The 23,336-nt window shown below is 38.9% G+C and overlaps 3 protein-coding genes and 1 long non-coding RNA gene across 13 annotated transcripts in view; 1 reads left to right on the top strand and 3 right to left on the bottom strand.

Moving 5' to 3' along the window:
• Positions 1-16,668, bottom strand: part of CCAP-R (Crustacean cardioactive peptide receptor) — a 37,681-nt gene extending 21,013 nt beyond the window's left edge. For 2 of the 9 annotated variants that reach the window (XM_069131189.1, XM_069131192.1), the window contains exon 1: positions 12,452-14,039. In XM_069131189.1, the coding sequence (XP_068987290.1) occupies positions 12,452-12,613 (162 nt within the window). In that variant the 5' untranslated portion in view covers positions 12,614-14,039. Of the gene's footprint in view, positions 1-12,451; positions 14,040-16,373 lie in introns of those variants that run through there. The other 7 variants (XM_069131182.1, XM_069131186.1, XM_069131184.1 and 4 more) reach the window with 7 other exon arrangements.
• LOC138189040 (uncharacterized) overlaps positions 1-21,577 on the top strand; it is a 43,530-nt gene extending 21,953 nt beyond the window's left edge. Inside the window, exons 3-4 of the long non-coding RNA XR_011175819.1 lie at positions 13,148-13,225; positions 21,451-21,577. This is a non-coding gene — a long non-coding RNA (uncharacterized LOC138189040). The remainder of the gene's footprint in view (positions 1-13,147; positions 13,226-21,450) is intronic.
• LOC138189028 (arylalkylamine N-acetyltransferase-like 2) lies at positions 18,163-20,178 on the bottom strand. Its single transcript, XM_069131202.1, has 4 exons — positions 19,827-20,178; positions 18,907-19,088; positions 18,635-18,795; positions 18,163-18,472 (listed from the first exon to the last, which is right to left on the bottom strand). The coding sequence occupies exons 1-4, from the start codon at positions 20,038-20,040 to the stop codon at positions 18,271-18,273; spliced, it is 759 nt and encodes a 252-aa protein (XP_068987303.1). The 5' UTR covers positions 20,041-20,178; the 3' UTR covers positions 18,163-18,270.
• Ns1 (Nucleostemin 1) lies at positions 20,320-23,091 on the bottom strand. Of its 2 annotated transcripts, XM_069131168.1 has the most exons (9): positions 22,947-23,091; positions 22,696-22,800; positions 22,237-22,604; positions 21,438-22,177; positions 21,151-21,373; positions 20,875-21,058; positions 20,705-20,795; positions 20,573-20,632; positions 20,320-20,344 (listed from the first exon to the last, which is right to left on the bottom strand). In XM_069131168.1, the coding sequence occupies exons 1-9, from the start codon at positions 22,963-22,965 to the stop codon at positions 20,335-20,337; spliced, it is 1,800 nt and encodes a 599-aa protein (XP_068987269.1). In that variant the 5' UTR covers positions 22,966-23,091; the 3' UTR covers positions 20,320-20,334. The 2 variants fall into 2 exon arrangements, with proteins under 2 accessions (XP_068987269.1, XP_068987270.1); XM_069131169.1 differs by lacking the exon at positions 20,320-20,344 and having other exon boundaries at positions 20,571-20,618.
• Between the last annotated feature and the right edge of the window lie 245 nt (positions 23,092-23,336).

Here is a 23,336-nt window from a genome sequence, read left to right as displayed (position 1 = left end):
AGAGAGGAATAATCTGCGTCTGACACGGACGAATGAACGCAGTCTTTTTCAACCTGATGATTTACTTTTAGTTCGTAGAAGTAGTAGACGTACTCGGCGTATAATAGAATAACAAAATAAATGGGAAAGAAACACGAAAGAATATTTACGAGAGAAGCGACGCATAAAGATAAATTTGCCATCAAGTCCATATAATATCAATGTCTTCGCTTTAACAATATCTCATCCGTTACAAAAGCACACAATAGAAATGCACACTGCACGAAGCTTTGAATAATATCAATATTGTGTTTTAACGAGAAATAAGATACGCGATAATACTCTTCACAGACATTTAACATTCGCTATTGAATCAGCGTGGAATGTTCAAAATGAACGACGTTTATATTCTAGCATTCACTTGCTATTTCATCCTTTATTAATACGTACGAACAAATGTTTATACTACAAGATATCGAAACACGATGAAGTGTAAAACAAGAAGCCGGACCGAGAAGACGAAGACAATAAAGGGAAGATTGAATTTTGTGTTTGTATTGGGAACGGGGTAAAACGCGCGATACCCGTGAAGCGGCTCACCTTCCACCGGAAGACAACTTCCGCCTCTGTTCGGGATGTAATATTCCCTCGAAGAAAATTCACAGGATTTGTGACCTGCTGGAATATCGATTTAATAAAACCGTTACGGTGTCAACGCACATATTCCCACCAAAAGTCTTGCTTTACTAGTTAGAAGACAAACTTTAAAGTCCTGTACAGACTGGGAAATGGTTAAATGGCAGATTTGCAAGTAGAAGAAGGATGTGACTTTAGAAATTTTCCTAGAATGTGAAAAATCGACTTTGAAGAAATTGTTAACCATCGTTAACCATCGTTACTAACGACGTTAATCGGTATTAACCGTCGTTTATCGACTAAACTTTGATGTAAAAGGAAATCGGATAAATTACACCTGTTCGATGGATTCGCGAAATCCGCCTCTAAGTTATTGCGATACAACCGTGAATTCTCCATCGACGGGTCGAACGTACGAGGATAAGAAATGCTGTAATCTTGAAAATTCCAGCCTGTCCTTGCAGAAAAGTAGCGGTCATATATCAGTCGGCCGTTAAGATTACACGGCGCGTGCATCGATCGGCTTGCTGAAAATTATAGTGATTGCTCGGGCGGGGTGCGGGAAACGCGTCGTTCCGCGTATTACGTATTCTCTGTTCGTCGCGACACTTTAGTAAATGCGAACCGACGATCCGTTCCAGGCAAATTCGGTGTACAGTCTGGGAACGTTACCCGGCTTCGTACCGTTCTGTCCCGAGGGAGGCTAATGAGTTTCAAAGTAGCACGGAATTTAATAATGTCAAATCTGAAGATCTCCCGACTAATACAGCGAATTTTCGATTAAATCACACGTTGCTCCATCCACGCTGTTTACCGTATAATAATATCGTAAAATAATTTTCGATTGTAACGAAATTTTACGCCTGTTCGCCTCAATATTATATATATCGCGCCGTTCCTGTAACTTTATGTCCATCATCGATATAAAAGAAAACCGTGGTAGCCGATCGTTTGAATAATTACTTTAGACCGTATGAACATATCTAAAGCAAATTTATGTCTTCTGTTTTCTTCCTTTTTGACAGTATTAATTCATTCGAATTCATAAATCATATTTCATATGCAATTAATTTAAAGATCCCGTGGAAACGTGTTCTATCAATTTGTTAGTAATTATTTCGAAATGACGAGAGCACAAGATATCCGCTGGTCAAAAATGGAACCGTCATTATAGTTACGACGACTATTAACAAGTAGTTTGGAATAGCGAACGTTTGTAAATCATAGCCACATAACACGCGGATGTCACGTAACGTGACTCTCGATGACTAGTCCAAGTGGCAGTCGGTTAATAGCGCTTTTGTTACAACATCACAGTTGTCGATGCGATCGTTCGAAACACGTCGATTCAATGACTGTTCCGGTACGTCTGTCTATCTTCGGTAAAACGTGGCTGACGATTTTCTACTTAAACGTATCCGTCCGATTCGAACGTGCCACGACGCTTAAAATTAACATCTGCATTTAAATTGAAATTTTAAATAAGAAGTCTGATCATTACATTTGGCAGACTAAACTACGAATTAGCTGGAGTTTCGTTGTCAGTTACTCGCGTGACTTTTTTCGGATAATTTCGAGTTTCGGAAATATCGAACGATGATGATCGTCTCGATGGCGTAGCGCTTTCGAAGAACGATCTGCTAAAACATTGGAAATGCCCATGTTGTCGACACGATCGGCTTGATCCGATCTTTCGCGAAGCAAAGATGACAGAATTCCTAAAGTAAATTGATTGACCAACGCGAACACTATTATTTTCTCCGAAGATTCAAGGAAAGGCCAACGTCGCATCGTGATTCTTTTTCGTCTAGTAAACAAGCTGAAATTTTGGTATCTTGGACAAGATTGTCACGTACTGTATTATTAACTGTCGTTGAGACTCTCGTTTCTTTCTGTTATATAAATTTACAATAGCGGCAAACGAAAATTATTCGTATCTTTTCAGAGACAGTCTCGTTAAAGTTTATCGCTAAAATTATTTGTTCAAACCGTGGACAAATGTATTACTCCGTTTCACGATCGTGTGACAATTTCTCACGCGCGACGAAACAATTAATCGTCATTGATACGCATTCGACGATACGTTGGTACTTTAGTCGCTGCTAGAATCGATAGACATCGATAGCAACACGTGGTTGCCACGCTACGTTCTGACAGCGGCAATCCGGCAGGATTCAATAGGAAATTTCTGAAAAGAGAGATACCGTTTTAATAACGATTCTAAAGGCTAACTGAAAGAATTTGAAATTGTATTATCCAGGTGGGCGGAACAAAGCGAACCCAACGTACGTAAATAGAGCGAATCAGGAAGTAAAATATCACGATAAAATACACGTAAAAAATTAACACACGTATATATATATATATATATATATATATATATATATATATATGTATGCATAAAGAAAGAATGTATGGGATGAATTTGCAATCTGAAAGTGTGCGCTATTAAAATATGGATTAAAAATCAGATTTACGGTTTTAATACAAGGGCTTCGAGTTTTAAAATTGTACCCCGTGCATAGCCGAGATAACTGCAAGACGTTTGACTGGAAGAAAAACACGAACGAAATTGGGCCGTTGGTAATTCGATAACGAGCCAATTGAATTTGTGACACGTTCGTCCAACGACCGCTACCGAACTCGTAAGTTTAGACGTAGATTACAGGGTGGTTTAGCGGCCAGCGAGAAACCATTAATTTCCGTCCGCAAAATCACCAAGTCCTCTGAGCGACCGTGTAATTAATTTTATCGCCATCATCTGCCCAACCGAAGCATTTATCGCGACCAGATTAACTCGCATTACCCTTGACTTACGATTCGCGTTACCTCGATCCGTTTGATCTGCAGACATCGCGAAACGAACGACGTTCGACGCAAATCGGATATGATTCGAAGGCAGAATTCAAATATTTCCAAGAAACTCCATGGCAATCAGGGACGAATAGTTTCTACAGTCGTTCGCCGAAGTATAATGTTTAAACATTTATACAAATGTTTCGCGAATATATTATATATTTTATACGAAACCTTATGAAATTTCATTAACGCTGTAATAACAGATGTCTCTATCGTTATCGTATTGGTAAAATATGAAATATACGATATGAATTTCAAATTGTATACATTTGTTTATAATTAATACAGAGAGATACGATTGCACGCAGATTACAGAATATTTATTATACACTTAATATAGAATTCATACACTTAATAAAGAATTTATATATAGACACGAATAATGATTTTAAACGTACAGTCTGTGCTAAAGATGGTTCCATCAAATATTGTGACTTTCCAATATTACGAACGATCGATCATGTTCAGATTCTTTGGTGATCTTTGGAAGTATTAAACACGCTGCAACTTCTATATATTTCCATATACAATATCCAAACTCGTTGAAAATTTGAACGATACAATCACGATAATCGTGTCTTATTACAAAGCCAATGAATAATTTCGTATAACACGAATGATAAATACATAAAAATGTTCTGTTATATCGCTAGATATTTTCGCGAGTCATCGTATATGAAGCTGTAATCGTCTTTATTCGATACCAGACGACAAAACTGTAAAATAAACTGTAAAATGCTACATAACAGTCGTCCAAGTGTTTATTCGAAATTCGTGCTCCATTTCAGCTATAGTGTCATTCGTTTTGTGTTACTCGCGCGCGTTTCAATCCATAAATGATAGGTCTCGACTTCTTTGAATATTGATGCTACCGAAGAAATAGGGAGCGAACGATGTGATCACGCATAATCACGCTTGACGAAATGCCTACGATAATAAATTTCCGTGCCATCGATCGAAAATGAATATATATCGATAAATTACCCTTCCTATGGATTCAGCACAATTCGCCGTGCAAACGTGAATGCATATTTTTCGTAGTAAAATCACGCTAGGATTTAAAAAGCGTTGTAAACCATGCCGTGTAGTTCGCTAAATCGTTAAGAGGAAAAATAATTTACTCGAACGATAAAACAATAAACAATAGAATATACGTACTTGCGCGAAATGCACGGAAGGCGACGCGTCGTTAAGTTTCTTAAAAATAAACAGAGAAACGTAACTTTGTGCGTGCGTTGCGCAAAACGCACGTTAATAAAGCTGCATCTTCTATTTGTTTTCCTTGCGTTGCTCGTTTTTGAAAATTATGCCAATTCACTTAAGCCTATTGCATACGACGATATATAATGAATTCTTTTTTCTTTGATAAAGATCAAACGTAGGAAGAAGAACGACCACATAACGCGATATTTACGATATTTAAATTCAGTGCGAATGCGAAGGCGAGCGTCGAGGCACATAAAATTAGACTTCTAGTCGTCGTATTAAAAATAATGCGCGCATGTAGCGAGTGCACCGTAGACAGCCGAGTAAGAAAATATGCTTTTGCAAATGATAAACGTCCGTGTTATCGGTAATTCGTGCACGCGCTATTAGTTAGCCGTCACGGTAACGAATGAGCTTGTTCCCTACGAAAGGTAGTTTGACCGCCAACGACTATTATCGGCGTAAAAAAGATAATAACCGAAGAATGTTACGGATCCACGTCAGTCCTTGAACAACGTAGCCGCGTACAAATAATAATAAAATTCGAGCATTTTGCTCGCGAATAATCAATACGTCATTTATCCTATTCGTCTATTTATAAAATTCTATGTTCGAAGCCACCTTGGATGAAAATAGAAATAAAAAGTGATCGAAACAATTCCTTAGCGAATTAACTGGGCGAAGTTAGAGCAACGCGATTCCGCTATCAAATAATCGAATTGGCTGATAAGGAATAGATAGCGCGAAGGAAAATATATGGCTTAGGGCGTAGATGAAAGCCGTGTCTTCTTTTTTCCCCTGCGTCTTAAGCGGCACTGCGATCCTCCGAGTTTTCTCCCGGCGATCGTAAACAACTCCATCGTGGTCTTCTATCTTCGGGATCACCAGAATATCCAGACGCGGTCTAAACCCGTAACAACAACTTCGGGTCTCTGTGTTTCCATGGTTATAATGCATCGCAACTTTATTAGATACTTTTGCAATCTTCTCTTATAGATAGCGGCGGAATCGTATCTTTTTCACGACATGTCAAACGCGTCGATATTCTTCTCCTCAATGACTTCGTTTTTTTGTCTTCCACTTCTCATTTTTGTTGTATAGCACGATGTTTCGTATCTTCCATTACTCATCTTCGTTACGTAGAATAACGTTTTTCGAGCAGTAGACTTATCGTTCACGCAACAATTTAGCCTGGAATCTATTAAATGCTCCAAGCTTCCATAAAAGTATATCAGTTCGTTGCCAATTCGTTAACCTAGAATATTCGGTCTAATTCTATATACTTTTCTACATAAAAGCACACAACTCCTATTCAGCTTCATTACGAGATTTTTATAACAGTGTGAATCACCGTCGAAGCGACATCTTCCTATGTTGCCATTATCTAAAAACACGAACAATATTTGTTGAACGCAAACGTAGGATGTTTGTTGAAAATGTTGGCACGTTGTTGGTGGACCAACAATGCAACTAGGGAAACAATGTATTTACCACGTTCTGTTTGGAGTTGCATTTAATTAAGAAAGTTCCCGTCCTAATATGTACATCATCGTGCCCGTATAACTTTCATGACTCGTAAATGTTTACCTAGTAATTTTATCGTCGATGGAACAGTGGTCGCCTGGTTCGACCTTACGGCCAGACTCGGCCACCAAGTTTCCATTCTTATCGATGTCTTAAAACGTACATAAAATACATAAAAACGTACCAAGACACGCAAAGATTCGTAATACGTCGAGTATACTCGTCGAGCATTTGCTAGACGAGAGGAATATCCGTTTAGGAATCGATTTATCATCCATTTGGCAAAGTTCACGAAAATACGAATATTTTGGGGTGGTAGCACCTAACTCTGTCTCTTCTCATCGAATTACCGTATCCGTTCTGTCTTCGTCGGATGGCGATGTTCAAACTAATCGCGAATGAAACGTCGAATCGAGTCAAAGTATCGGCCAGATTCCACGGTAATAACTCTTTAGATACTTTTTAGAGTGTAAGTCGTACGCTTAAACGCAGAAGAGTGGGCGAATCGCGTCGTTGGTAAAACTGAAGCGTCGAAGCCTCCGGTCGGACGATTGATTTCACAGTCAGCGAAATAAATTGGCGGCCAGATCGTAAAAAATGGAAGACGAAAAAGTTTTGTTTCGTGGCCAATATCGCAGCTACGATTTATAATTTGCGAGAACAGAAATTTCGAATCGTCAGTTTCGTAAGTCCCTTCCAGCTACGCTGCATGTCGCTTTTCTTACAAATTTCCTTGCTACGATGTTCACGACTGTGTGGTAATATAATTCGGTCATAATCGTGCGCAAGGGCTGTTCATCTTGCACAATATTTTAGGAAAGGAACAGTATTTTACGAAAGACTCGTTGTTTTGTGCGTAATCAACTGGCAAAAATTGGGGGCTACGGTAATTGCGTCCGTACTCAGAACAAGCTTTAAATTCCAGTTAATGGTGAGAGGCGGAAAGAGACCAAACTCAGCAGGTAGGTTCAATAGCGAAATAACACGATTCTACTATTTCCAGTTGTAAAGACCTTTTACATAAACGACTCACGCGAAAGTATAGCAAAAGAAAAAAGATATTTCGATCATTTGACATTTCGAAGAAGATGATAAATCGTTCGAAATATCGTTCCACATACGTACAATACGTACAATACATATAATGGAATTTCATTTAGTTGAATTTGATGGAGGGCAAACAGTTTATAAACTACCTGCTGTTAACAGTTTGTAACTATACAGGGTGGTGCAGTAATCGTAGTACTGCCGTGCAGGGGATGATTCTGCCTGAAGAAATGTGAAAAAAATTCATGTTTCTTCGTCCGAAGCTTCGTTTTCGAGACAATCGACTTCGAGGATCTGACAAGTATACTTTAACCTGGCTAATTTCGACGCGAACAAGAGTAAATAATCGACAGAGGGTTAATCTACATTCGAAAATAAGTGAAAAACGTAGAATAAAATTCTTTCGTAAGAAGCTTCGTGCTTTTCGAGAAAAATAAATTTGAAAACGTATACCAGACCAGTTCGTAATTAAGCATATTTAAACTTTATCTTCTTGAAAACGAAACCTGAAACGAAGAAATTTCATTTCGAATTTTTTGCTTATTTTCGCATGTATAGTAACCGCCTGTTAACTCGTACGCTATCTCGTCGGTATTTAACCAAGCTAAAGTATATTTTTTTCAGAAACCGAGCGCCGTATGAAAACATTTTATTCTATATTTGCGACTTGTGTGTACGCTCTTTATATAATTGATGTTCATGTGATTCGGAATTCGCCAAATTATATTTTCATAATAGGAGGTCGTCATATTCAAATTAGTAAATTTATTCGGTAAAGACTCGGCTAACTGAACGTTTATCAAAGATTACCATTTCGACGAATGGACTTGAGATAAATGGAATTTTGACGCAGTCTCTGAACTGTTCATATATCTCGTTCCCAAAGATAGTATTTGAATAAAAACCGCCGGTCAACAACTGCTGACTAAACAAACAAACTTGTATTAACGATTCGACAACACAACGTTTTTCTCAACGTTGAACGATTCGAGGATTTAACTTTGCGTTTCTACGATTCTACGTCCGTTCGTTCTCTCGCGCTATGTAATTCCGCCTTTTCCGTTTCCTCCTTTGCCGAAGAGTCATTTTTCAACGCCCGTTTCCGCAACGACGAGATTAGCCATCCTCGATTCGATAATGCATCAGATAGCGTCTTCGTTTCAATTACAACTGATATGCATGTATAAAAGACGAGGATACGACAAATAGGAAACAATAGGAAGATGCTCCACTAGAAACGACAGATGGATCAAGAATTTTCCACGTCTTTTGCGGAATCGTGTTGCGAGCTTAATTTTATCGCCCGTCCGTTTCCAGCATCGCGTCAATGACCCCCTTCCTCCCTCGTTCCTTCTCCCACCTTCTTTGATTCTTTCGTCCTCTCTTTTACCGCGAACGCGCATTCCTAGTAAAAATAAGCGAGTTCCCATGTGGCGGGGTTTCTGCAATCAACGGCCAGTCGGTGGTGCGAAACGAGGCAACTCGTCGCGATGCTTTTACAAAGCGGTCGCGCGACTCGCATCGGTTAGCCCTGCACGTTCGCGGAAAGGAGTGGCAAGAAGCGGGTAGGTGACTGGACGAGATCGCAAACAGCCAGGAAATCACCGCGCGAACACCGAATACCGACGCTTTTAAATCGATCGACGCGCCCCAAGGGACTAACGATCGAGACGCACGCGCCACGTTCCTCTTCTCCGTCGAAACAGCCGATAAGATTTTGTTCGCAAACGAGGAATTTGTCGGATACGAGTTCCGTTTTCATCGACTCTTCCGAACAAGATAAACGGTTAAACTTTCCTCCCTTTTTTCTCAGGATCGTGCAAATATAAAAAGCTTTAGATGAGACTGATATCGAGCGTATGTACTTCGCTGTGACGATTTCGCTTTGCTGCTTCCTCAAACGTATCCTTTTTATCGTTTAGAGCGACGGAAGTTTGACAAACGTTGAAAACGAAACTCGTTTCGAGGATTAAACAAACCAACGAGGTACTCGGCAAAAAGTAACGTCGTGATAAAAACGCTGTATGTTTCTGGTTGGCTCTTCTTGCGAAAATTTTCGTCCGCTGGCAGCCAACGTGTTTAAAAAGATCCGTCGGGTAACGATAGATCAATCTACTTAATTTCCCTCGCGTTGATCCGTGGAACGTACTCCCACGCTGCGTCACATGTCTCCTGTAACATCTTGTAGCGATTTACGAGAGCCAATAAAAATCGTCCGGGTTGGTCGTTTCATCGTATGTCCTTACGCGTGCAACGAAAATCGTTAGATCGTTTGAGTGGCGTTCGTTCAGGAAGCAAACGGCGCGCGTGCGATTTTTTAGGCGGGCGTGAGACACGTGTCAAGGAAACGAGTAGAAACGGAACAGGTGACAAGAGGTCGGAGGTAGGTTCGGCACTGACGAATTAACGCAGAGATCGGACAGGCGCCCGTTTTAATTCGATCGTCGACGTTTCGTCGTGTTTTGGCTAGCTGGCTGACAACCCTCTTACGTGTCGTACGGTGCTCCATGAAATTTAATATGCGTCGATTCTCTTTCGAAATTTAGCCGGGAATAGAGCCTAGAGAAATACGACTTCCGAATAGTGGAATCGCAATTATCGGCGGACAGCGGCATTTCGTCGGTTCGTAAATTTCCAGCCGACCAAGAATTTCATTCAAGAAATTATTGTAATAGTTACCAAAAATACCGTGAAAATGTTTCTAGTCGGAATCGTAGTTGGATATACGCGCGTTCGGCTTTTACGTAACGAATATATCGTACGCTTATATTTGTACAGTTGCAAATCTGCAGCTCGCGGCACGGAGATATATCGCCTCTTTATCCTCAGCGACGAAAGATCTTCGGAGGAAAGATTTATGTCGTCAGAGATCCCGATGAAACGAAAGAAACACCACGGGATGAAAGAAAAACACGTATTCCACGTTATCACGGTTTTCCATTATGTTCCTACGAGGAGCGCCGTAAATACGCGTCTTGCACGGTTATCCTCCAAACTTGCCTTTGTCGTAGCAGCTCCTAAACTCGATGACGGAATAATAAATGAAAGAGCCGTGCTACGATATGACAACGTTTCGTTACGATCTTTTTGCGAGTAGGCAATGGCTCCATTCGACTTCGGTCCTGAATAAAAATCGTTTCAGTCGATTTGCGGAATAAAAAGTATCGGCAACGTTCATCGAAGCGAACGGACGTAAGCGGCAATTAAATCTCGCAGGCGTGATGGCCATTTGTCGATGACAGGAAGCTTGTTGAAAATGCAAATGTATAATATGCGAAGCAATAATATATAAATAATTTCTTTTTTGGTATTTAAAAGCTCGATATTTAAAAGTTGAAACGACGACCAATCAGATTAATGTTTCGACGTTGCAGCGAAAAGTTACTTTTGCTCTCGATGTTACGATTTTTATCTTTCTTTGCGTTAACCACGATACAAAGGAAGCTTTATATATGCACACGCGTATATGAAATAGCTTTTTCCGCGTTAGAGTATACGCAGTTCTTAGTTAGCAACCGTGACCGAGCTGCTTTCCATTCTTTTAACGTTTATCTTCGCCTCCAAATTTACTCGCGTGTAATTGCATCCGCTCCGCTAATTGACGGGCAAAGGTAGAAATCGACTACCTTCGTTTCAAATGACCCGGTTACAGTGGGAAGTACATTACGTCACTTCATCATTTGAGAAATTGCCGAACGTTGCGTCCACGTGTCCCTCGAGACACGTAAATGCACTGTTACGAAAACGTAAATACTCTCGCTATTCGTTGCTCCGATACCACTTATATTTTCACGGATTCTCGGATAAACTGCGATTAGGAAAAAGGCAAAACTGGACTAACTCCGATTCTCAATAAATAATTAAGTAATTTAGTAAAATACGTAAAATAGATTGGTTTCGTTTGAAAAAAAAAAAATGATTTTATACGATTAATACGATTTACTAGAATAAATTAATGTTACTTAATGTTAACGTTATTAACGAATAAATTTATTATGGCTTTTTCAGTCCACTTTCTCCCGCATTGTCCCATTTGTTTTTTAAGCCATAGCTAACATAATCGTATAAATAACTTTTACTTTTGTTCAGCGCAAAAACAACGTTTTTAAATTCCAGATGCTGAATACTTTTGCTTTTATTCGTTCGAAATTTAACCGCGAACGACCATCGTTCATTCGCTGACAACGGCACCACCGATGGGATTTGTATTCGAACGAAAATTCAGATCCAGATGAAAGAAATTCATATTCCACGATAAACACGTGGAATTTCAAAGGTTTCCGCTTTACGGTCGAATAACAGCAACGACACTTCTATGTATTTCGAGTCTTCGCCGGAATATCCATTGAAATATCATGGATGAAAAAGTTATATATACGAGACGATCGAAGAGACACGGGAAGCAAAACGACGAATCTAATAGGCTGTTCGCTATACCTTTGCTACGGTTTCCATGAAATTACCATGTTTTCAAAGAACCTCTCTACCGTCCAAGTTCGCGTGGCAAGTGACATTTAAGTGGAACCTCTCTCTTATTCGCCGTCTCATTTACCTTTCTCCATTTTGTAATTTCATAATCGCTGTTTCATTAATTTAATCGTAATGCAGAAATATACATACGTAGTATCAAAAATCTTGTTCAAACGAATTAATTTGTACTAAGAAACAAGAAAATTGAAATCCAATTGCAGTACATTACGGCTCGATTAACTAATTTCCAGCTAATTAACGAGTATTTATCTACCACGTGTTACGACGATCCGAGACATCTGCTACCTAGACGATCGGGCAAACTCCGTGTCTGTAATCGGTTCGAGGGACAACAGTGGAATGTCGGTCATAGTTCTACGGCGGGCCAAGTAGATGTTTGAATCAAAGTTAAATCGCAGTCCATGCGGATCTATTCGATTTATAGCTAGCTGATAGAAAGCTAAAGCTTTTAACGCGTTTCAAACACAGCTTACCGTTTGTTTGCCACTGGATCGTTCGCAGCTTCGACTAATTATATCTGTACTGTTACAGGTAAGTAACAATCGCTGGAATCAGGCCGAGAACAGAGAAACAGCGTTTAAAATCGATGCTCTTCCATCGAGAGCTCTACTTACGACCTCTTAGTCGATTAGCCGTCTCTGCGTTTTAAAGCGTTTCTCTTCAACGGAAGAATATATTTATAGGGGCAGCCGTGTTTTCTTTAGCTCACCTCGTAGAAGTAGAATGAGTCGATCTCGTTCGTCGCGTTGACATCGAGCGGAGTGACGTTGAAGAATTCCGGCAGGTCCCCCGTGCGATTCCCCTGAATTGGTCTGTCTATCTCGAACGTTTTATTACGATCGGCCCGTTCTGCCGTTTCTTCCTCGGACATGTCGTTCGCGAACGCTTTGCGATCGTGCTGTTCCTCTTCACCGCGATTTTATTCGCGATTCAAGTTTTTACTCGATGAAACCGCAACGAAAAATTCATGGCTTCCAGCCGATCTCTGGCTAAGCGTCCGATGACTTCATCTCGTTGCCCGTCCGCCGTTGCGCGACCGATTTCCCCCTTTCCTCTACGTTCGAACGATTTCTACTACCTCGTCCACTGGATTTTCAATTACGATACAACGTGATTCTCGCACATTCTTCTCAATACGGTCGCCTGCTGAATATATCTGCGCGAATAACGAAAGAAGCGTTCGAAGGGATTCTGCTTGGGGTAACTCGTTCATTCGATGATACTTTGTTTGTCCGTTCGAAACGAAGCGACATCGTTTTCCGGCTCGATTAAAGAGAAAAATACTCGACTCAATGGCATCGGTCGTGCCTTCGATCGCAGAAGTTCGTCTGCGCGAATCGCCATGCAAAAAAACAAGATAAGTACGGACAAGAATGTAATCGTATCGATCGCTTTCTTGTTTCAGCAACTTTCGAGGCGATCGTAAAAAGGTCTCTCGGGAAGAAGAGAAACGAGATACGTACGTGGAGAACGTGGCAACTCGGTAAGTGATAATACACGCTTTGCAAACCTAGTCTATCGTTACGACAATACGCGACGGAACAAGCGTATCGATGAGAATTCGATGCAAATAATAAAATGCCATTCTACTCGTCTAAAGCTGTACAAATTAGAAGCATTAGAATACCTTTGCGTTTCTATAGAGAGGGACTGGAATGAGAATTCCGAGGAAATGAAAGGGACGATCGATTCTTTTCCTAATGACATATCGTATCCGTCGAACGATCAAACGTTCGTATCGAATCTCTGCCGTTCGGGACTCTGTTAATTGATATTGCTGCTGTCTGAGACGAAGATAAGGAACTTGAAACTCGGTTGGATCGTGCATAAAATACGTGATGTATTACTGTGATGATACCGAGATCGTAAATCATCGCGAAGGGTCGCAACGTGACCGGTTGCAAATGCGAACCTTAAAAATCAGAATATGCGGAAGAAGAAGCTGCCCCGTTACAAGTAACGTTTTCTTCTTACGTGGAAGCATTTCGTTATGTCAGTTACGTCTCGAGCGACCTTTCTGCGAGCTTTGAGAAACGGCCGATAGAAGAAAGGGTCGTAAGTAGCCGTGGAATCGGACGAAGATGCGATAGAACTAGAGGATGCTCCTTGGAGGCCGACGAACGAACAAATCTGAGCAACCATGTTCCATTTGAACGTACTCGAGCGTAAGAATCCCGCTCCTTGGGCTATTGCCATTTCACGGTCACTTTTATTCAAATTCATTGCCAGCTTATCCGTAAAAGAATTAGCCTGGCAGAGAGCAAGGTTTGTTATAAAAGAGTATCTTTGATATTCTGATGGAGGACTATATCTGTATATATGTCGATGGGAGGAGACTGACAAAGAAGAACCAGGGTACTGCAATGTTTTAATTAATTCCGAAGCATGGAATTTTTGTTCTTTCTTTTCACTAACAGGATATAATATAATAACGCAACATTGATATAATTCCACGTTGAATCGCGAGATCGAAGGCAGCGTTCTCAATGTTTATGGATATAGATATAATTTGGTGACGGATTTGACAAAGGAATGCGTTGGAGAATGATCACAGTTCGTGCGAATCAAGAAACCCGACCGTCCCTTAATCGCCATGTCCTCGGAGTGATCGTGCGAAGGTAGATTAACACGCGCCCTCGATGATATCCAGGGAACAGTCTTTTATTCTAAATGCCAGTCTACTTATATCTGCCTATACCAAAACTAGACTAAACATTGCAAAATTAGCGTTCTCTTTGTCGCGTTATCTAGTAGTTTATGTTTACTCTGTCTGCTTTTGTTCAGCTGACATGAAAGAGCAAATTCAATTAACGAAAATGTAAAATTCGAATCTGGTCAGCCTCGACATTTCATCCAATTAAATAATGTGTCTATTTGCTTCTGCGTGTGGGCGATATTGGTTGAAAACTTTTGAAGTATTCGTTGTTAGTCTCTTTTTACATGCCCATTGACATTTTACTCGAAGCTATACAGCGAATAGCAAAATTATTAAACGTTAAGATGAAACGTAAAATGAAAAGTAAAATGATCATCTTTGAAATTAATTTTTCTTTTTCTTTACGAACCTGGTTATTCTATTGCGAAGCTTTTCACTTCGACTGTAATTACAATGACATTCGTGAACGCAAACATTCGACGAATGATTTCCTTGACAGCTATATCTCTCTTATGAATATGAACATTTTCCCGAAATACGAGTGTTCAAGGACGAACAGGAGTATCGTCTAATAGGAAGTGGCAAAGATTACAGACTAAACTTCCGACGACTTTGATCTTCGAAGTATAATCAATTTTCCACTAGAAATAATCTCACAATTGCAAAGATCGATATGACACACCATGGACAATCCCAAAAGCAAACAAGAAAAACAAACAGTAGATATCGTAGCGAAACTAATTGAAAAAGTCCGATTGTACGATTCGCAATTACGGATGTGAACGAAACAAAAACAAAAACAAAAAAAAAAAAAAAAGATACGACATTGTGGCGAGTTTATTAAAAAATTTCATTTATTCTTCTTCATTTACGTCATCGAACCGCGTGTCCGAAAGTCTGGCAATGGAGGAAACAAATCAAATCGAGCGATAAATTCGATGGAAATAAAATGTTTCAACGACGCCTTTGTTTTTCAGTCTTATTTTAGCATTTTTCTTCCTTCCTTTTTGTAATTAAGCATCCAGATATGAATCACATTCGCTCATTATCGAATTTACCCTCGTATGTCATTGCTAAATTTTCAGAACGAACCCGGAATAAATTTGGTGCTTTTACAGAGTCACGATATTCTTAGTTCCGTCTTTTCTTTTTTTTTTTTTTTTTTTTTTTTTTGACGCTAAGGAACGATGAAATAATCGACGAATAAAAGTTCTATTTGCAGCAAAAGCATTTGTCCCCAAATGCTGAAATGAAATAGCCCGATTGATAAATGGCTGATCCTTGTTCAATCGATCAATACTCTTCTTCGTCCTCGAATTATTTTCCTTTTCTTTAAGCAACTTAAAAAACATTCGCGCTTGAGAATCCTACATGCACAGTATCGTACTTGCAAGCAACGACGGCGTGTTGGCAATCCATTCCGCAACAGGTTACGTTCTTTTACTTTTGTGCTCGTCAATCGGGTCTGTCGCGAAAGAAATATTCTGGACGTTACCTCTCAGCGGTACATTACACATCATTCGGAACACACGGTTGCCTCTCGTTGAAATCTAATCGTACGAAAGATCCTCGTTGAGAATACTTTGTTCGAAAATAGGACTCGCAACTTTGTATTTCTGAATGAAAGTCAGCCGACAAATTTCATCTAATCTGGACTAAATTCCGATTCAAACGATGCCGAGTATCTATCTGATCATCGCGATGAAAGAACTACCCCCGCCTTGGCATTTGTATCAGCTTCACATGGAAGGTTCGCAGAAGAAAAATAATGCGCATCGAATTACATGGATGTGACTGACTTTTCAGTCTCGACGGATACAAGAAATTCGTATTTATTATTCCAAGAAACGAAAGGAGAGGCATCTTCAACGCTACCACTACGATTATTCCGTACGAACGATTTCGTACAATCTCTGAGAGTGAAAAAAGAAAGAGGCAAGACAGCAAAAACGGTGGTTTGCAGTGGTTTTTTCACCTTCGACGAAAATCCTTATGTCGATCTTTTAAATGCGATTCATTTTTGATTATTCTTCTGGTTACGTTGTTTCGCGGATTGCCGTTTCGTTTCGATCGGCGACTGTGTGTAAAGATCGCGGGAAAGATGATAAAGCTTCAACGAAGTAGATCGAGAAGGAGGAAGCGGAAGAGGATCGAGAGAAAAACTGCGAGGGTTACGGATACAGGGCGAGAACGAACGAGAACGTACTTGCTCGTACGACGCGCCGAACGCGACTGAAGCGGCCGACAAATTCGCGGCGACTCTACGCTCCAACTTCCATCTTCGTAGACGATGCTGTACGCGTGTAGGAGTTTGCGAGCAACGTACGCATGCGCGACGAAATCCTGTCGGGACGTAGACCACCCAACTACCGTCGCGCGTAATCCCAAAAAGTCTCTTGAAATTTGTATTCATGTGGCACGACAGAGAATGTGTAGGCGAAGAAGTAATTACCAATCAACGAATTTCATTTGTACGATTCTCGTCCATTCGCAACGGTTACAGAAATTGGATGTTATACGTCTATGTAGAAATTTGACAAATTTGAAAAGAGTTTTCAAAGTTTTAGGTACGATTTACGATACAAACAGATGCCCTTTCTCTTTCTTTCTCTCCCTTTCTCTTTCTCTTGCCCCATGATACGACAATTCATCGAAAGTTTACAGTTTCACAGCAGGAATCCATAAATATCCCAACAGATGTTCCGATGTTTGTTCAATTGCATATAGTGGGAACACGCGTGGCTCTTAAAACATTGTACGACGATCCGGCTCTGTTCCTTTCAATTTCTGTCTCAAAGAGAATTTATCGGCAACGCGTACAAAACGTTCGTACTCGAGGCGCAACGATCAACCGTGGCTCGATGGAACCTGACATTCGCAGTATCAGGAAACCGATGTTCCGCAGTCCCACGCTGCAAACATCCATTTGTCAAGATTATCGACTTCGCGTTGTGCATTACCTACAGGATCGGGAATAGGAAAGGGCGTAGGTCGAGGAGGAAGTGCGTCTCGACGGATGCGCACAGAGTGGAGTAAGTAGAGAGAACGGTGGATGGACGAGGTTGGAAAATGACTATTTGCTAGCCGTTAATTATCGCGATAGATGTCGATTGAGCGTTGAACGACAATCCCGTTAATGAACATGTATCGAATTAGGTAGGTACCCGTGGCCCCTATATCCGAAACACGAGACTGCGTCGCTCAAATTTCGTAACGCGTATTTCGGATGCATTCGAATGTCGCTGCTTATCAGAATAGGCGGAAGTGCGTTCACCCGCATATCGGTGTGCAACGATGATAAAACAGTTAGCCATGGGTGCGCATAGCTTAACTATTGAAATTCGGTACGTGTCGTATCTGACAAAGGCAACGTACTTCGAACGAACGACAAAGGACTTTTTTAAATGCCGCTTGCCTCGTCAACGCGTTTTTCGTTAACTTTGATAAGTCGCGTGCGAATCTGTTTCCTTCTTTTTCCTTTTTTTTTCCTTTTTACCACTTACAAACTTCCCGCAAATCTGCGATTTCAGCAACGAAGTAGAAAATTGTATTCGTTTTCACTCTGTTACTTAACACGTAGCAAACGGCAGAATAAAGCTTTCCGCTGGCGCAAATTGAGATCGTTTGTCCTATTGTCAGATAATTTACTCGTTTTGTTCCCCTTGCTATGCCCGGAAGTGGACGACAGTGTTGCTTCGTTACTCATATCTTGCACTATATTGGGGTAGTATCTTTATTGTTTACCTTACAGATTACAAGGGATTCCATTTCTTTCATTTATTTCTGTCACTATTCCCATCTTAATATTTACTAATTAGTATCAAACTACTAGATATCATATTTTTAATTCAATTTGTAATATGTCGTTTGTGTTAAAAGAGCCTTTTGCCCATTACTTTCATAGATTTCGATTCGATTCCTGGAAACGTTAAATTTCCCTTCTTATCCAGAAATTCGTCGTAATTTCTTTCAATCAGGGTTTCAAAGCCGCATCGTTCGGCCAATTTCTGTGAAATCGGTGAGGTAAATGCCGTGACTGTTACCGGAATGTCGTATTCTCGACCTACTTCCACCCTAAACAAAATTTATTTATTTAAATGTTACAAACGAGATAAAACTAAACTAAACTAAAAAGTAACGTATAGAAAGCAAATTACACACGTCAAAAGCAGCGAGTAATAGAGAAGAAAAGGAAGATATTGGAACCCGTCAAAGGGAATGGTTGAACTTTTGTACCTGGCATTAAGAAGATGAGCACCTAGAGAGGCTCCTCGATACTTTGGATTTACGGAAAGGCCAAAGGCGTTCATATATTTATTCACCCCGTATTTTTCAAACACATTTGCTTCTTTTATCAATCGTATCACAGCATCCAGCACAGCATTCCCCTTCTCCGACTAGAAATTATTTAACATTTACGTTCAATGCCCCGTCAAAGAAGTATACAAATATTAATTCATACATATATTACTCATTCTTATCGATCGCAAGAAATGAGTCACAATTACCTTAATTTTCTCAATATCGAACTTCTCATCCTTGAAAGATAACGTAAGTATATTAGCTCCTGCGATTATAGGTTTCCCACCATCTGGATTCTCTGTAAACGCTACGATGGACAAACCACATTTTATAAATTCGTCCCAAAGACATCGAAATGTTTCCACGTATTCAGGATCGTTTATCCCGTCTATAGAAACAGAGAAATTAAAATGTTTTCTGCTCCCTGCACATCTCGAAAATCTTGTTCCTCCTTCCACGTAAATACTATTCGACATAGATGTACATATGATGAACTGTGATCAAATGTTTTATACGCTTGATACATAAAAGAATGGAAATCAACTATAAAAGAAACGCTGTTGAATCGAAAGAGAATTAAAAGAAACGTCGCATCGGGACGATTTTGAAACGGATGATGAAACAAGGAGCTGAAACGTGACAAAACAGAAAAAAAGAAGAGCAACAAGGCAAAAAAGTTGTATGGTGTTTGCTTGCATTAAATTAATCAACGTGTATGTAAATTCTACACCAACGAACTGATCTGTGTATTTCACACTGTATTCGATCTATATCTTTGAGTTTCTATAAACGAATGATATGAAAAGTACTTAAAAATTTGTAATATTCATCATGTTTTTCATAACCTGTTGTCTTATGCAAAATTTTACGGCATTCTCAAGATGCCTTGATACCTTAAATGTATAATTAAATAAAAACGTTAGTATTGTGTGGCTTTTTTGCTTTGTCACATAAATGAATGGCGATGTTACATGAGAATATTTTTTCAGTCATATCATTATCTGTAATCTGTTTCATCGTGTTATCATAATATTTTTCGCCCTTGACATAAATTCATTTCAATGACATTTCGCCGCAACATTGACATTAAAATTAGATAATGTATAGAAGAATAAAACAAACTTACTTATACATTTACACATGGGCTCGTCGGCAATGAAATACTTGCACATGTGTTCTATTACTTCCTCGTACCTGTCTTCCGGTGCCTCTTGAATGGTGAATCTTATCGGTACGTCCGCGTTCTTTTTTTTAATCTCGACAATTTTCCACACTTTCGGTGGGCCAGGTGGCTTTATCGGAAATGTGACTGACGGTTCGCATCCCTCGCCCTTACTCATTATATTTCTTTTACAAAAACTGTATTACACGAAGAAAAATTGTAACAAAAAGACGGTTACGCGATGAAAATGCGTGGAAAAATAACTATTAAAAATCACTTGACATCTGTTACTGTTGCCTGGTTGAAGTCTACTAACTGAATGACCGATGAATTGTGTAATGCGGTAGTTGTGTTATCATATGTATACACTGATTATCGTTCCACTGCCAACTTTGCTCTTTCTCGATTGCATCCTCTTATGATGTGGCAAATGATACAAGCACTTTTTTCGATAGCCTTTTATATAGCGTAATCAGATGTTGCTACGTGATAAGTTAAAATAAATAATTTAAGTAAAAAATTAGATTTACTGTACGATAAATCAAGACAGATAACATATAAATAATCGAAAATAAAATATAAAATGCACGAAATAGATATATATTATCTTATTATATTTTTGAATTTATCACAAAAATGCAACGCGAAATCAGCAGAGTTAAAAAGTGAAAGTAATGAAAATAAGAAGTAGAAGAAAGTAAAGAGATTACCGTCTTAATGTTTCGTCAATAATCGATGTTTCGTCGATAAATACTTCTACAAAAACAATACTTTTTATTGTTATACATCACGCATTATTTACATTTTACATACAAATTTAGAATAAACATGTTTATGCCTACTTTTCTACAAAATCTGTATTAAAGTCGTAATCATCGGATGCTGAAATGTTGAATTCTCCCAATTGATCCGCCAATTTAATAGCTGCTTTTTCTATAAAATTCAGATAACGATATAGATTAATCTTTAATTTTAAATAAGACAATGTCCTAAGAAGCAAACGCGTTCTTACCTCTCCTGGCTCGGTCTTTCTTCTCCTTCTTAAATTGTAGTTTATTAAGTTTATTCAATTTCTGATTACCCTCGATTTCAAAAATCGAATCTGTCTTCTTTTTCCTCGGTTCATTTACCTGCTTTTTCGATTTCTCCATTTTTTTCTCTAGTTTTTTCTTCAGTTTGTTTTGTATCTTAATTTGCTACAAAAATTATTATCATTATAACTTAATCGGCAAGAGAATCATAGTAAGAAAAGCTTTCTACATATATAAATGTATAGAATCTGACTTACCGCTTGTTTTTGTAAGTCAACCTCCATAGCAGATGCGACTGGACCAGAACTTGCAATTAATACCGGATCGATAGTTTGTTTATTTGCAGTTTTTTCTTCGAAATTATCGATCATCATTTTTTCTTCTGCAGCGAAACGTTCGATATCGAATTCTTTACTCATTTGGCTTACAATTTCTGCAGACAGGTGACAATTCGGCTCTTCAGGTGGAACGGTATAATACCTATTGAAGTAACGTGAATTATTATATGTCCAATAGACCGTGTAATACAGCATTTCACAAATACCTTATTTTTCCAGAGTTCCAGTCATCCACAATACTGCGCGCCGCTGCTGCCATATCAGGTATACCACCTTTTCTAAATTTCCCCATCCTGGTAGCTTTTGAAGCAAAGAATTCATCAGGCGTTGAAAATTCAGGTATGTTATACATTTCCATTATTTGTGGCTTGGAAACTCTTTTCAAAATAGCAGTTGCCGGTGTGTACGGATCTTTTAAGGATTGAATTTTGACTGCATTTTTTAGAGCCACTGAAGATTCGTCGGAGTTTTCTCCAGAATTAGCAAAGACTATTCCCGGAGAGTCTAGCAATTTTATTTTGGAATCTAATTGTACTACTTGCATTGCTTTTGTTATTCCTGGAGTACTTCCCACACTGCACGCTCTACTACGTTTCAGCGAATTAATAACGCTAGATTTACCAACATTTGGAAGCCCAACAATTCCAACTGTAATACTAGTTTTAATATTTTCAATATTTCTACAATAATTTGCAAGCAGTGACAATAGTAACTCGGCACCAAAGCAGGTACCGCTTTGTATCATGCTTTCAGTTTTTCTCCCCAATTTTCTTCTACCCAATCTTTTAGCTTGGTCTTGAGTGGAAGCTTTAAATGCCACAGTTGGTAAACTCCCACGCAAATACGTTAACCATTGATCTAAATTTTCTCTGGGTACTAGATCTGCCTTATTTAGAACGATAACCAATCTTTTATTTTCTTTCGCAGACAGTACGGCTTCTTCAACCTACAACGTAAACCAGTTACTTGATGCCTTATAGATGCTCATAACACGTATCAACATACCTGTTTACATCTTGTTCCCAAAGGATCCCGAGCATCAACAACTTCGAGAATAACATCAGCTGCCTTCAAAACTTTCCTGAATTCTTTGTAATAAGCTTTTAACGAATTTTCCTCTTTAACTAAAGCATCTTTTATTTTTTCATGCGTGGCATCTACTTCCATCTCTTGATGTTCCATTTGTTTATTCTTTGCAGCCGAGACTAATCCTTGAAGACCCGTTTTCGCAAGTTCTTCTCTCTTTCTTTGACGCGCAGCTTCACGTTGCTTTTGTTTTTCTTCTTCATGTTGCTTTCTCATAAGCTCTACTTCCTTAAGAATATCTTCCTTAAAAGGACATTGATTTGGGACTTCAATTACTTTTGGTTTTCCTACGAAATCAAAAGAAACGATCAATATATTTTACAACTACTACTGTTAAAATGTAAGTAACGCTTCAAACGTATAGTTGCAAATATTTACGTTTAGGATGCTTTTTTGCTTCTTTTCGTAACTTTCGATTGTGCTCGCGTACTTTTTTCTCGATTTTATATCTTTTTCGAGCTGGCATACGCTTACTTTGTTTCTCTGCAATAAATATGATATTAAATACACGTAAGAAGATAATTAACTACAGAAGAAGTGTTATATCTCTTAAAACAAATACGATAAACATAACCTTCTACATATGTAATAAATAAATTGTATTAAAATAGTCTTATTATTAAACTCACTCAAACAGAATTTTGCCATTCTCGTAACTTGTAATACTAATTTTTGATAGTTACGTACAATAACAAAATAAATGCGTTATTAAATGAACGATATGCACTTGGAGATATCACGTGTATGTAACCATACACGCTAAAGTTAGGTTAAGAATCAGTCTGGGAAACATAAGAATCAAGAATATGCAGCTCATATCGAATTCAGTGCATGCCATATAAATATAATTATTTCCGTTTAATTCGTTTTTCGAAAATCACAAATTGCGTATGTGTTCCTTTTTAAATTATCGTTCTTTCATAAATCATAAATCATTTTTTAATGTTCTTAATATATTAAAAATTTATAGGAAATTCGTAGCTCATGAGAAGAGTTTATATTGGATCGTTGGACAAGTA

Source organism: Bombus flavifrons, chromosome 18 (genome assembly GCF_040668555.2).
Source record: "Bombus flavifrons isolate JBK064 chromosome 18, iyBomFlav1_principal, whole genome shotgun sequence".
Lineage (NCBI taxonomy): Eukaryota > Metazoa > Arthropoda > Insecta > Hymenoptera > Apidae > Bombus > Bombus flavifrons.
This window is presented reverse-complemented; position numbering and strand designations above follow the sequence as displayed.